This window comes from Equus quagga, chromosome 5 (assembly GCF_021613505.1).
Source record: "Equus quagga isolate Etosha38 chromosome 5, UCLA_HA_Equagga_1.0, whole genome shotgun sequence".
NCBI classification, from domain to species: Eukaryota; Metazoa; Chordata; class Mammalia; order Perissodactyla; family Equidae; genus Equus; species Equus quagga.
In genome coordinates, this window is record NC_060271.1 from 100,900,886 (window position 1) to 100,916,852 (window position 15,967).

The window sequence follows — 15,967 nt, forward strand, 5'->3', positions numbered from 1 at the left end:
CCTCTTATTAGTCAGAACAGGATTAGGCATGGTGCTGCCCAGAAACAGGAGGGTGGATGAGCTCTATAATACTATAAAAAATTCCAAAAAGTGAAGGGTGTAGAAGAGAAATGTGGCTGGAGTACATGTCCTAAAATCAGGTGTACTTCGAAGACTCCCCTCAAAGTGGCAAAGGCCACGTCTAATCATTCCAGCTTGCAAGACACCTCAGGCAGATAACTTCCCAGGTAACATATCCCAGATAAGGCTCCAGCTCAGTTCTCAGATTTCAAGATGGCTGAAGAGAAGGCTGAACCGGAATACCTGGGCTTCCTGTGGTCTACTCAAAACATGCTTCTAGAGATTACAGATTTCTTGGGATTAAATAAAAAGACTTGGGTAGAAGCATTTTGAAAACAGGAAGAACATGCATGTTTTAGGAATCTTTTGAACAAACCCAGCCAACTCTAAATTACTAGGGGCTGGTAATCTGTTTGGTGACTACCTTTGGTCTCTCAGCCCAGTGGTCAGCACATGGTACCAGGAAGGTCAGAGCTATAGGCGCCACTGCCCTGGGGAGCCAGTAATGCTGCTCTGTTCCAAAGCCAAAGCTAGTGCCTCCCTCAACCTTGAAAGATCCAGCACCTCAACTTGGCTCAGCATGGGACCACCAGTTTGTGTCCTTCAAGGTTATGGTTATCACCTGTCTCCTCCAGAAAGCTTTCCAGTCTTTCTCCTATCCTCTGACATCCTAAGACCTTTGCCTGTCCCTAAGATATGCAGGCACTTTCCAAATACAACTGTGATTTTAGTTATTTTTTTCATGGTCACCTGTCTCCCCAGGACATCTAAAAGTCACCAGGGGATAGGGGCTCTAGCTTTCTTCTGAACCCCTCACTGGGAGCAGCCCAGTTCCAACACTCAAGAGACTGGCTGCTAGGAGTGCCCACAATGTGGTCTTACTGGGCATGCTCCCTTCTCTCCTGGGCTCCCGGGGCTCTGGTGCTATGGTAGCCGCCCTCCAGCCTTGGGAGGTGGCACAGCTGGGTTCTGCGTCTTTGTGGTGTGGTGGGGAGGTAGCCTCCAGGTGGCCTGTGTATTTAGACAGGATAGCATGGGGGGAAACCACAGGACAGCCCTGCCCACCTTCCCCAGCTCCCTCCAGAGCCGTCCCCTTTTGGGTGGCAGCTTTTGTAAAATTCCTTTTAGGCTTGGCCCTAATTATCTGCTTCCTAATCGGCTTGTCAGCAACGGAGCTGATGAGCAGGGCAAGGTTTCACATGCCATGAGAGGGCACCTGGTGTGGCAGCCAAGCCCTGTGTGGGTCAGAGCTGGGGTAGAAGAGAAGGGCAGGCATTGAGCTTGGTGACACCAGGCATTCCCCTAGGCTGGTTGCCATTTCCTGAGGAGCAGGTACTGGTTGTAGAGAAAGGAGAGGGGGTGCCATGGGGGTTAGTCAAGGGTACATGGTGGGAAGAGAAGCCCTGGGCAGAGCTAGTGCCTCAGAAGGTGTCTCTGGTTTTGGGGTTAGCCAGGTGCCTCATGACTCCTCCTACCTGAACAGAGGCTTATACATTCTGAATCATTCCCATGCTCTAATCTCATTAGATTCTCAATACAGCTTGATAAAGGGAAGGGCAGAATTGTTATTCCCATTTGAAAGATGAGAAACCTGAGGGTCAAAAACATTTTACGACTTGATCCAGATCACATGGGGGCATTAGTGGTCAAGCCTTACCTGGAATCTTGACTCTCAGGACTGTGCTTTTCCCACCCCATTGCACACCCCAGCAACAATGATGACAAAGATGGATTACCCAGTGCTTACTGTAGACTAGGCACTGCGCTAAATGCTTTAGAGGCATAATTTCATTTAATCTTCCCAGTAGCCCTTGATAAAGCTAGCAGTACCTTTATCAGTTGTAATTTGTCTACAGTAAGACCAGGGATTGTTTGCCATTTCTAGGGTACTGGCGATTCTGCATAGCGGGCATAAGGATAGAAGGGGAAGGAACAGTGCCTCTGCCTCATTGTAAACAGAGATCAGAGTTGTTCATTGTGAGTCTCGCCAATGGATTGCATTTCATGAAAGATGTGTGGGTGTTTTGTTCATCATAAAGTGAATGTTTGTCTTGGGCTGCGTTCTTAACCACTACACTGGGCTGTCAACGCTTTGACTCTGGCATCAACTCACAGAGGGACTGGAACCAAGCATTCTAATGATAAAGGATGAATGAGGAAGGTGGTGAGAAAGCAGGTTCCAGCTGACAGCCCTCCTTTTCACTGATCTCCTTGAAAGTTAAATTTCTAGTGTTACTGCTAAGGGAACACACTCATAGAGACAGACCGAAATCTCTCTCTTCAGATCTCTTAGAAGATAAAAGTTCTAAAGAGAATTTCCTATTACTTACCTCCTCACTTCTTCAACCTTCCTCAGGCCTCCCCATGTGCTGTCTGGTCTGTGGAAAATCTCCCAGCTGTCCCTCCCTCACTGTCTGCCTTTGGATCCACACTGCTGTTGCCTGTCTCCTTCCTGGGACAGGTCTGATTATGATGCTCCTCCACTGGAAAACTCTCACTGGGTCCATAGATCCTACAGGATAAAGGCCACTTTTCTTGGTCCTTTTTCCTTATCTTGTTCATTACTATGAGCACTAAGAAATCCTATGTTCTGTCAAGACTATTTTCCCTTCCTGAAAAAGACCAAGAATGTTCTCGTCCCTTCATCTTTGCTCATGTTGGAGTGTCACAAGTTCTCATTCATTTATTCATTCAACAAACCATTACTAAGAGCTGGATTTGTGTGCTGGATCCTGGGAGTACCCAGATTAGAAACACAGCCCCTGCCCTAAAGGATTCAGACTCCAGGGACATTAAACCTCCTCCCCTGCCCCACCCCACTGCAATCCTCCCCGTTGTTTTCGGGAATCCTCCCCACCCCTACCACCAAAGGAGATCCTGCTGATTCTTTACAACTCAGTGCATCCACCAGGTGCTCCAGGAAGCCTTCCCTGACCCCTGAGGATGCCATCTTGTGTTGCCTACCTATTTATTCTGCTTAATTAGTTGTTTACTTATCTAGACCAAAAGTCCTTTTAGAAGAGCGCCCAGTGTCTTCGTCAATTTTTTATCCCTACGTTGTTTTACATCTAGGAGGTGCTCAAACTGTGCCCCCTGAAAGGAAATGAAATCTGAATGTGCTAACACCCACCCACCACGTGCAATGCTCAGTGAGGACTGGTACTTCCTTGCCATTTCACATGTGTCAGAGCTCTCAAGACCATTTGTATTAAGTATCCATGATAGGCTGCGTCTTCAATCTGAATCATATCACACCACATCTCTCTCAGTTCGGGCAAGATTGACCTGGAGAAACTCAGAGCAAACAAGCATTTTATGATGAACAAAACATCCAAATAACTTTCACGAATGGCAACCACTGGTGAAGCTCAATGATGAACATCTCTGATCTCCACTGATAATGAGGCACAGTCTCTCTCCTCTTCCTGTGTGCCTGCCATGTAGAGTTGCTGCCACCCTAGAAATGGCACATAATTCCTGGTTTTGCTGGAGGCAAATTATAGCTGATAAAGCTAATTGCTGCCTTCGTCAATGGAGCTCCTTTATTCTGGCTATCAAAAAGTGAAAACAATGATACAAATCAACAAATTTCTCTTGCTCCTAGTTTCATGGGTAGTTCCGGACTGGGATGAGAGAGTAATGTTCAGTGAAGACCTGCCTAGACTTGGGGAATGGCCGGTTACTCTCTGTTCAGCCATTATCTCCCCCGTCACCACCGCTCCCTTGAGGAGAAATCAGCAAGCCTTTCACCTTCCCTTTCTTGCTCCTTCCTAGAATTCATCATGTTTTCCAGAGCCTTCCCTAAGGAGCACTAGATGACCCCAGGGCATGGGGATGGACCCCTGCATCAGCCACGGCCGCTGGAGGAGGCGACCCTTTGCACATGGTCTTACCTCAGGGGCAATATAGTCAGGAGTCCCGCAGAATGTGGTGGTCGTCACACCGTTCAGAATCCCTTCCTTGCACATCCCAAAGTCGGCCAGCTTGCAGTGACCTTCTGCATCCAGAAGGATGTTGTCCAGTTTCAAATCTCTGTAAGATAGGCCAGAACCACATGGTTAATGCTTCACTCATCCCAATATGGTCTTCTTGAGTTGGAGAGACGTGCACATCTCAGGGAAATCTGCTACAGAAAGGAAAGCCTGTGAGGAAGCTGGATCTGCCACCAACCAACCTCAGGGCAGGGCTCCTGCCCATGTTGGCCAACCCCCAAAAGGGCTTCACACTCCCCAACATGACAGAGGAGCTTCGCTAACCCCAGGAATATCTCAAAACTGCTGTGGTTTAATAGATTAAAGTCAGTAGGTATTTATTGAAGCCCTCCTATGTGCTGAAATTCATATTATTTAGACCTTGATATGAAAGAAAGAAGCAACTTATCTCTCTGCATGAGTTAACCGTGGGGATCAGTTGGAGAGACAAGACTTCAACGAATCACATAAAACCACGTAAGAATCAGATGTTATTTTACAGGGCACTGACTGTGAGCTGCTATGTTTCAATGGGGAGACCACTGACAGCTGGTGCAGGTAGGGAGGACTTCCTGGAAACAGTGGCTTTCAAGAGAAGCTTGGATAAATGGTGAGGTTTGGATAAACCATGAAGAGAAAAGGTGGGAGGGAGGGGAAGGCCAACACAGTAGATGCAAAAGGTAGTGAAGAGACCAGAGAATTGGGTTGCAGTGAATTGTGGCAAGACAGGTGTGTTGAAACTAACCACAAAGAGCCTAGAATGCCACGAGAGGGGTTTGAAATTCATGCTGAGGGCAATGGGAGCCCTGCCTGGAAGCTGCAAGATCAGTCTTCTAGGGGGAAGCTGGCTGAGTAGGGGAAGGGTCAGGGGCAGGAAGAAAGACACACTGTTTGCATAGCCAGGACCCACAGAGCCTACATGGTTCTGTGCAGGGAGTGAGGGCCAGGGGGCCAAGCCAGCCTCAACCAATGCAGTTCCCTGAAGTTCTATATAAGATCTTACATAAAATCTGGGTTCTGGGTAAGAATTCTCCTATCAATCAAGTTTGCAAACCCCAGGCCTGTCCCATAGAAAGACCCAGACTGTCAGATGGAGGTGCCCACTCTGGGCTTCCCTCAGCAGCCACTCTAGGGTGGGGGGTCTTGCAAAGAAGCTGCCTTCCCCTGCATACAGAGCAAGAGGGCCCTTTCTCACAAGCCTGCTGGTGTCCGGACTTGAACTCCAGCCACCATCAGGAATCCAGGCCTAAGTGCAAAGGTGGGGCAGGAAGCACTTGGGGCCTGCTTGCCTTGCACCCATGGCCCCATTTCTGCTTACAGCTGGGACTTCTTGAGAAAAGAGAAAGCACATAAAATGTGCTGCTCTAAGCAAATGCACATGAACCACGGAAAGAACAGTAAGCCCAACCAGCCGAGCCACTGGGGCAGGTCTCCCCAGCCCCCGACCCCAGCCGCTGTGTGTGGTCAAGGCTCAGCTCTGGCTGAGATGAATGCATGAGATGAGAGCAGTGAGAGGAATGCCGACTGGGCGCAGGAGGCCTGGGTTTTAAGCCCCATTGTGGCATGGCTCTGGGAGAGTCACCTTGCTTGTCGGTTACCTCATCTATCAAATTAGGAGGACACATTCTTCCTTGTCTGAAGGGTTAATGAGATAGTGTGAAAGTAGCAGGGCCTTAATCCTGATACACCCACTTCCTTCATGAGGAAACCGAGTTAGAGGGAACCGAGGGTCCTCTCTGCCCACCTGCCACGTTGGAGTCGTTGAGAGGTGGACCTACCGCCCGCTGAATTATGGCCCCTTCATGCTCTCTAATGTAGTGTTGCCTGCCCAAGACACCCCCACCTCCCCCCACACCCACGCACAATGATCACCATGGCAACACTCATGGTGATAGTGACAACAACAACAATAAGGTGTGGAAAGCACCTCTGTGGTCTACAAACCACATTCATGTTCTGAACAACACTGAGAGAAAGAGCACACTCTGCTATTCCTGTGGCAGAAATAAGTCATGGAAGCCGGAAGAAGGTAAGTGATTTCTGTAAGGTGAGGAGGGCGGTAGATGGAACGGGACCTGAACTCAGGTCCCCAGCTCCGAAAGCTGGCAGTCCTGCCTCTCTGCTACTACACTCCCCACCTTCCTGCCTTCGCCTTTGGGGACTTCTTCTCAGCCAGCCACCACCCCAACTTGATAAAGAACCCCACATGCCACCCCTCGAAGCATTCTTTTTTAAATCCTTTGTTATGTCATAGGAAGGACTCGTTCTAATTTGTGTGGATGGAATAGATTCAGAAGATTCCAAGCCAGCCTGAACCTTGCCCTTGCTCTGAAAATTGCAACTCAGCATTTCCGGCACAGCAGGCTCAGCCTTTCCTTCTGCTCAGGGTTCCTACTCAGGGCAGGAGAAGGTGGAGCTCTTCTTCCTCCCCGTTCCCCGCTCTTCTTGGCCTGCCCTGGCCCTGGCCCAGATGCACACCATCCCTTTGCTTCCTGCCCCACTTCTCCCTGGGGGAAGAGCCGCCCCACACTGAAGGCCCAGGGTGGCCCAGGTGGTGCAGGCAGTTGCCGCTCAGCTGTGGCAAAGGGAGGACCCAGGCCAGAACATTCCTTCCCACTGTCCTGCCCCTGTTTTCCGAAACCCCGCCGCTAGTCACTTCCTCAGACTCCACCCCCAAGGTCTGTATTTCTCCAAAAGTCTAACTCCCCACACACAACCAAGTCGCACGGAAGAGAGAGTGACTCATGTTCCTTTCCTTGGTGACAGGAAAGATCAGTGCAGCTTGAGAGACCTCTGGGAGCCAGAAAGGCCTTTCCTAGAACTTTATTCCTCTGGGGGTCTTCAGTCTCATTAAAAAAATTAAATTACTGACACTGCTCAAGCAAACTTGTCTGGTCCTGGGTGCTCAGCGAGTTCCCGAGTGGGGTTTCGGCGGATGGGAGAGCTCGGGGAAGCCCAGGGCCACGCTTGCTCAGAGAAAAAGAGAGGAGAGAGAGAAGGTCCTTCCCTCCAAAGGATGAAGGAAGACTGCCGAAAGAAGGTGGTATCCCTGAAATTCTGCTGGCCGCACCGCTGGCTGAGGGCTGGGGTCCCCTCAGGGCTTTCCCTCCCTCCTCCTACCAGCACTGCAGCCCCGGGACCCCGGACTTTCTGCATCCTGTTCCTGCCCCAGGATTCTCCCTCTCGCTGGCTTTTAGTGCTGCCTCTTCACTAGGGGCCCCGAAGCCTCCCCGGGAAGCAGGCGGGGAACAACTGTTTCTCAGCCTCGCCTGCTCCGAGGCCCAGCTCGCAGGGCAGGGGGAGCAGGCTTGTTTCCTTCTTGAGAGAAAGTTCCCCCGGTGCTCGTGTCATCACCGGGCACTCATCAAACCTGTTGACTGAGAGCCTTGTGGAGAGGGACTTCGCCTAGATATCCATTCCTGTCTACTCAGTCCTCAAATACAAGGCTGGGGCACTTTTGAGGACTGGGGACATTTTTTAAGGAGTAGGGTCATTTTTTAATAGTGGAAAAAAAATACAGCAAAATCCTTTTCCCTATATATGAGTCAATGTGACGAGCTTTGACTTATTGAATTGATGTATTATTAATAGTTTCATTCGATTTTTTTCAGTAGATAATGCCTTCATGTATTCATAAAACCCAGGGCACACAGTAAATATTCTCCCTCCTGCATCTGTTCCCCATACAATCCTTTTTCCCCTGCAGGCAATTGCTTTGTATTTGTTCTTTATGTATCCTCTTGGTCACACTTTATACATAAATAAGAAAATGTGACTATATATTTATTTCCCTCCTTTTAACTAAATAGGAGCTTACTATACACACTCTTTTGCAACTTACCTTTTCCACTTAATATATATTGGTATATAAAGAGCCTCCTAAGTCTTTTTTATGGCTGCATAATACTCCACCATATTTACTGGGGGACATTGGGATGCTTCCAATATCATGCTATTACAAACACTGCTGCTGTGAATAAGCTGGTACGTATGACACCTTGCATACATATGAAGGTAACTGTACATATTTTCTAGAAAAGAAATTTCTGAATCAGATAGTACAAGAATGTGGATTTTGAGGGATGTTGCCAAATTGCCTTCCTTAGAGGTTGAACAATTTACCCTTCTGTCAGCGGTGTATGATGGTGCCTGCTGGCCAACATGGTATGTCACCAAGTTTCTGGTAGTCTGATAGGTAAAACCAGTATCTCAGCATATTCTCTGTAAGTTTGAGCATTTTTTCATATATTTAGAAGTGATTGGTATTATTTTTTCTGCGAACTGTCGCCATTTTTCTTTTGTGATGTTTGTTTTCTATCAATTGTTGGGGCCCTTTTTACATTAGGAAACAAACTTTGTGTGGGATAAGAATTGCAAATACTTGTTCTGGTTTCTTGTTTGACTTTTGTCATTGCTCACAGTGGTTTTGCCATGCCGATATTACGTATTTTGATGTAACTGAACTGGTGTTTTATTTTATGGTTTTTGGATTTTATGTCTTAATTTGAAAGGCTTTACCCATTTCAAAGTTGTAAAAGTACTCTCCAAAGTTTTCTCCTGTTACTTCTACGCTTTCATCTTACTAATGTACGTCTGATGTATTTGGAATTCATCCTGATAAAAGGGGTGAAGTATGATCCAATTCTATTTGTTTCCAGACATCAAGTAAGTTGTCCCAATTCCATATATTGAATAGTTTATTTTTTCTCATTGACTGAAATACCATTTTTGTCAAATACTGGTACTAGATCCCCCCATGTATTTGGATTTATTTCTATACTCTTCATTGTGTAACACTGATCTATACCACACTTTTTACATTATTGTAGGTTTATAATATGTTTTAACATCCAGTAAAGCTTGTCCCCTTATTCTTTTTTAAATTTCCTGGCTACTCTGGCTTGTTTATTTTTCCATATGAACTTTAGAATCGTCTGTCTGGTAAAAAAAAAAAAAAAAAAACTCCTGGTGATGTTTTTATTGGGAATATGTTTAAAGTTATAAATTAACTCAGGGACAATTGATATTTTTATGATGTTCAGTTGTCCTATCCAATAATATTATTTGTTTTTCCATTTGTTCAAGTCTTGTCTGTGTCCTTTAGGAGCATTTTAAAGTTCTCTCCTATAGATCTTGTACATTTCTTATTACCCTTTATGGCAGCCTGCTAGTTGTCCCAAAATCCATTCTCACTTTCTTCCTTAGTAAGAGAACATTGATTTTTTCTTTTTAAGCCACACACATAGCAATGCAGCTAAAAACTAGAATTCAAAGCCTGTCTTAGATCTGGGTCTGGTTATGCGGCTAAGCTCTAGCCAATCAGATGTATGGAAGTCTCCTTAAAAGGCAGAGTCTCTGCCTCTTCTTTTTCTTTTCTTCCTTTATCCTCTTGCCTGAATGAGGATGTAATGCCTGGAGTCCTAGCAGCCACCTTTGACCATAAAGACAAGGACCAAGCCCCAGAAATGGTCACTTGACTGCCCACCTCCACCATTCATATGAAAAAGAAAGAAACTTGTATCTTATTTAAAGCATTGTTGTCTGTTAATTGCAATATGTTAACCACAATTGAATTCACTTCTAAATAATCCAAGTTATTATCTTATATTTTAAATTCCTATTATAAATGGGGTCTTTTCTTCCATTATGTTGTCTATCTGGTTGCACATGTATATGCTATTGATTTCTGCCGCTCCTTGTGCTGTGCCCTGCCATGATACTGAATGCTCTTTTTCCAGTTGATTCTCCTATTTTCCGAACTGTCTATAATTAGTGATCATTTTTACCTCCTCTCTTTCAGTGTTTATATTTCTAACATTTCTGTCTGATTGTGTTGGCTAGAATCTCGAGAACATGCTGGATGACAATGGTGACAGTGAACATCTCCAGTAGTCCCTGATTTTATGGGGCCCCTCCCAGCACTTCCTCCTCAGGCAGAATGCCTTTATCATAGCCTTGTTGCTTGGCACCCGAGTTGACGGCTAGCTTAGTGTGTTCTCCACTAGACTGAGGACTTCTGAGAACTTCCATGGAACCTCCCTTCCTCCCCAAGCTGCCAGAAGGTCAAATGTGCTGTGGGCTGTGGGCTGTGGGAAAGAGGGTCGGGGCAGGCCATGCAGTGTCCCTCTGGTCCAGGATTTCTCAACCTCGGCACATGGCAGCTGGGTTGACATTGGGGGCTGGACCACTCTTTGTTGCGGAGGGGCTGTCCTGTGCATTGCAGGTTGTTTAGTAGCATCCCTGGTCTCTGCACTAGATGCTATAGCAACGCCCGCCACCCCCCCCCCACCCCCCCCGCCCCGTACCCTCCCTCCCAATTTCTGACAACCAAAAATGGTTCTAGACACTGCCAAACATCCCCTGCAGGGCCTCTAGTCTAATCAACTACTGCTCTAATCTAAGTCTTAAATGGTGATCAAGGCTCCAGCATGGTCTGGCCCAGATCATTAAGTCAAATAGGGATTTGGGAACAATGCTCTGGCTATCTGGAAAGGGGGCATCTGCTTGAAGAGTCCTCTGACATTTTATCTTGGAGATAGGAATCCTGAACACACCAACCCTGCTGACATTTGGCGTCATCAACCCATCTTTTTAAACGTGTGAGAAACCGAGGCTCAGAAAAGGTTAAGTCGCTCGCCCAAGGTCTTGCGGCTGGTAAGAGGCTGTCGCGGCTGACTCCACATAAATGCCCATGACCACCTTTCAGATCGAATGTAAGATCCGTGAGCTGGTAGTCTCTCTCTGCTGATTGCACCCAAATTCCCTTGTGCTGGGAAAGGAAGCCTTCGTGGTGAGAAGGGGAATACAGAGGCTAAGAGGTCACCATCGCTGACAGGGAAGGGCTGATTTAGAGGCTGGGTGGCATAACCAGGCTCCCTTGGGGTTGGAGCACAGATCTCTTCCAGAAACTTAAAAGACGTCAAGAAAGGAAATTCCCCCCAAAAATGTACCTTTTTTTAAAAATTCTATGAAACCTATCTCGGGGGAAGAAAATAAAAACTAAACAGTTCCAGGAAGAACAAAAAAAGCTCATCTTCTAAGAACAACTGTGCTACTTTATTGGGGTGGGAAAAGGAAAAGGGATCTGTGAGTAAGAGCCAAGACCCCTAAAAAGAGTTTGCTGTGAGGTGGGAAGAAACGGCCTAGTGCTGAGGGCGATGTGGTGTGTAAAGAAGGTCTTAAGATCAGGGCCATGTGTTGGAGATGGGGTCATCAGGGGTAGGTCAAACTATACTTTCACTTTTAACAAAAGTATACTTTTAACATGAGAAGAAACCAACTGTTGATATGTCCAGAAATGTGCCCACAACAATTTGAAATACATATTTTGGCTTCTAAGAATTGCTCCTCCCTCTGCCCCCAGGGATGGCTACCTAAGTGCCTAATGGCTTATGTATCAAAGTTGTTGGTGTCTATGTGTTATGATCTGAGATGCTGGTGGGTCCCCCAGCTTCTCTCTTCCAGATGTTCAGAGAGGAAGGGGGTAGTTCTGAATCTGAACCCTAACTCTGCTACTTACTAGCTGGACGATGTTGGGCTGGCCCAAAGTATCTTGGGGACTCAGTGTCTTTATCCGTAAAATGGGGCTAATATCGCCACATGTGAACGATGTAACCGACATGGAAGCTCTAGTACAGCGCCTGATACATGGTGGTTACCCCCAAAATGCAGCCCTCTCCAGGGATCTCGAACAGTCATTTCTTAAAATACACATGCTCTCTGAGGACAAGTCACTAGGTCCCTAACAACTCTGTTATTTTTGAAAAGTGTTTATTATCTCCTCTTGTGTATAAGCCAGAGATAGACAGTGTGGGATGAAAAATAAGAAGCATATGTAACTGTAACGTAGGAAAGTGACGAATGGTACTTAAATGAGAGAGAGACACACACACACACATGCACACACAAACTGAAACTTTCAGTCTAGCCCAGCGAGAAAATCAGAGGATTCCTTTCCCCTGGGCCTGAGGAATGACACGGTGCACCAAGTACCCCAGGGGAGAAAGCAGGGTGGGGAGGTAGGGAGTAGGGGTGGGTGGGGGGGGGCGTGGGGGGGGGGGGGGGGGGGGGGGGGTGGGGGGGGGGGAGGCTGCACAGGTGTTACTAATCAGGACTGATGTGACAGCTTCCAGACCCTTAGTAAACTTCTCAGGACCTGGGATCGGCATGCTGGGAGCCGACCTTGTGCAGACCCACGGGAGCTGCTGTGGTCAGCAGCTTTAACCCGTGCCCTCGCTGTGCGCTATCACACATCTTATCTCCTCTACTCCCCAGCACAGCCCTGGGCACTGGGTATCATCATCTCCAATTTATAGACAAAGAGCCTGCGGCACACAAAGGCTGAGGGGGTGAGCTGGGCCTGAACTTCAGACGTCGAGTGGACTCCTGTTTTCCTCACACAGCACCTCAGCTGTCTCATCTGAAAACACATCCTTTCCCATCTGTAAAATTGTATTTTCCCAATTTGACAATAGATTCCCCAAGAATAAGGAAGTCCCAGAAAACTGTTTTTCTGTAAATCACATAGCACCGAGCAAAAGGTTGGCACACACGAGACCCTTCAAACACAAGAAAAACTGGAATTTTTTTTTTGCTTGACTTGAAAACTCGCCCTGAAGGAAGAGACCCATATGCCCCTGTATTCCTTGCCCAAGCTCCATGTTTTTAACACCCTCCTTTCCCTGGCCTGCTCACTCCATCAGCATGCGAATTCCACAAAGCTCAGGCCTCTATGCCACAGAAATGACAGCAAATTCTTCCACTTACTTGAAGATAAGAGATTAGAAAGATTTACTCCGAGGATGCCAAGTATTAGGATCACCAGAGAGCAGGCCCCTGAGGGAGGATATGGAGAAAGACTCCTTGCTTTTGGACAAAGAGTGGAGACTTGCAAACGGCTGTGGTTACTCAGATGGGGACACAGGCTCTCCCGGCAGATGTTGCCAAACATCTTCATCAACTTAATATCTTCAAGAGGAAGACAATTTTCCCCTCAATCTACTCAGACGCCCCTCAACCTTGTGGCAGATGTTGGTGACCGGTTGGCATCCCTCCTCCCGGCTTTCTCTGCAGCAGCATCTCCTAACACTCCCAGGAACGCCAAGTCACTCAAGTCCCGCCCCAGGCCACACAGGACGGTGAGCGAGAAGCCCAGGAAAGCGCCCTTTGCGCCTCTTCATCAAAAAGAAAAGCACGATTGGCTTCAGAGCCAAGGAGAATGATTTAAAAATTCTCCACTGCAGCGCTGACACTGGAGAGTCAATGGTAATATTTCACTCTGGGTCAACGGCAGGGAAATCCTTCTCCAAGTCTTTCTACAGGAAAAGTTCAATCATTTACAAACAAAATGATAATTACCATTTTTTTCAAATGGTTTTGTATGCTAGGCTCACTGTTAGACATTTTATACTCATTATCATCTCATTTAATCTCACAAATAGCCTATGAACCTGAAAAAACTACTATTATCCCCATTTTAAAGACGAGGAAGAAGGGTCTGCAGGTTATTGACACGACACACAGGTGGCGAGTGAGTGTCAGTTCTGCCTGACATCAATCCCCATGTTCTTAACCACTTTGCTATGTTGCTTGAGGAGAAAACAAAATATTGCATCCGCACTCCTGCCCTTTTGTGGGATTGAGAACACAGTTGTTGCTGTTGGGGTGGTGGTTGTTTTTGACGCATGACAACGTGGTTACAAGATGTAACTGATTAGCTGGATAATGCTGTTTGACCAAACAGATGACCCCTTGTCTGAAAAAAGCAGACTTTCAGCTATTACACTGACAGCTGGAAACCTGAGGTGTGAAACAGCATCCCCGGTTCATGGCCAAAATAAATAGCCCAGGGCTGTACCTGGCATTGAGACTCGGAATCACTGCAGAATAACTTATCTGATTGCATGATTGTTCAATTACTTTTTTTTAATCCACAGTAATGAAAGCAAATTCTTATCCTTAATACTCACGGATAATATCCTGACCTCCGCTGGTGAGAAATAGGCCTTGACTTGTGTCCTCAGCAAGTGGGATGGGCTGCCCTGACCAGCGTGACTCTTACACCTAGTCCCCCCATTCCTCTCCAGGCCATCAGTCAACTTGTACTTCAAAATGGCTGTTTGGGGTTCAATGTACAGACTGGGGCCAAGGACAGAGGTGACCTCCAGCAAGTCGTTTCTCTGAGCTTTACTGCCTTTAAATATGAGATAAGAAGGCTGGATGAGTTAATCCCCCAGGACCCTTCTTGTCTCAGATCCTGGGAAGTGAAGGCAGCTGGAGGCCTTGAAGCCTGAACGTGCAATCTTGGCTGTTGCATGCCAAATGTTTCCCTTCCCACTTTGGAGCAAACCTTTGCCAGCAGATATTTTTATACAAAATGTAAATCGGATGATGTTCTCCTCCTGCTTGCAATCTTCACTGGTGCCCCATGAACATGCTTCCTAGCCCGGTGTGAGAGGTCCTTTGTGGTCATTCCCTTACCACACCCTTTCACAATCCAAACTTGGGACCTGTGAGCCTTTGGGTGGTTCTGATGTGTGAGGCTGTCTCCTGCTTCAAGGTCCTGGTGCAGATCCCACTATGAGTATCCATCTTCCACAATAGACCACTCTGGGAGGGCAGCGCCTGGGAATCCCCCCAGTGCCTGATGCATCCTAGCTTCTCAATACCTGTTGGTTCCATGGATGAAGGAATGAGTGAGTAAAGAGGTGAATTTGTGGATCACGGCCGCAGGTAGCCAGCTGATCTGAACAAACATTTTCAGGTAACATGGAACTATTAAAACACATTATTATTAAAAACTATTAAAACTAAGGCCAAATCCATCGGAGGCAGCTGAAGATGTTCTCTTGCACCTTCCAATCCATTCTACCAGTATGCTCGGGAAGAACCCCTCTGCTAACCCCCAGCAGCTTCCACGGCAGTCAGAGTGGAACCCGAGCACCTTACTCTGGGTCCAGGGCTGGCCCTCCCGTCCCCTTCATTTCATGCCACCTGCCCCCTCCGTCCAGCCACAGGGTCTCCGACAGCTCCTCAAGCTCACCAAGCACTTACCTGCCTTGAGAGCTCTTCCACATCACTGTTCCCTCTCCCTGGAGAACAGACTCCTTGTTCAGGTCTCTGCCTTGATCCGCTTTTCTCAAAGAGGCCTCTCCTGGCCACCTTATCTAAAGCAGCCCACCCACCTGCCTCAGACCGTTACTTTAATCTCAGTCACCTTGGTCATTTCCTTCGCAGTAATGATCACAATTTGTAATTACTTTGCTTGTTTATTTCCTCGAGTAGATGGTTTCCCTAACATGAGCTCCATGAGAACAGGGACTGCGTCTTTGTGTTCACAGCTCGGTCCCCAGAGCCCTGCAAAGTGCCTGGCACTCAATGTTTGCCGAGCGTCTGGAGGAAATAATGGGCAGAGTCTGCATTAAGTCCATTCTAATGATGGTCTAGTTAATGGCATGATTACAACTACGAATCCATCCATCGCCTACTTGGCTCTACTATGTGATGGTTCCACAATATTTACTGAGCTGCTACTCAGAGTCTGGTTTTGTGCTAGGCCTTGAGGATACTGAGAAGAGAGGAAGGGAGGGGTCAGGAGGGAGAGGTGGACATGAGGCCAGAACACCTGGGATGGTAAGTTCTACACCAGAGGGACAAACAGGACACCTCCACTGCCCTTAGAAGGCAAGGGCTGCTCATCTCGCCTTTTTTGGGCCCAGCGATTTGCAGCTCAAAATCCAGCCAGCATTCTGTCATCACAGAAAGGGCCACTCCAGCCAAAGGACCAAGAGTAACCTTTCTGGGGCCGTGCCTGGAGGCTGGCGGAAGAGGACTGTAGAACCCTATGCAGGGCCCAGAATTCCCAGACAGGAAAGCCAGAAAACCACCCTGCAAGCTCCTTCGTCAGGACAAGAAGCTGCCAAGACTAGTAAGTGTAC

At 47.3% G+C, this 15,967-nt stretch overlaps 1 protein-coding gene across 2 annotated transcripts in view; it reads right to left on the reverse strand.

The window, feature by feature from the left end:
- PRKCE (protein kinase C epsilon) overlaps positions 1-15,967 on the reverse strand; it is a 494,927-nt gene that overhangs the window by 32,493 nt on the left and 446,467 nt on the right. For both annotated transcript variants that reach the window (XM_046661900.1, XM_046661902.1), the window contains one exon: positions 3,954-4,092. In XM_046661900.1, the coding sequence (XP_046517856.1) occupies positions 3,954-4,092 (139 nt within the window). The remainder of the gene's footprint in view (positions 1-3,953; positions 4,093-15,967) is intronic.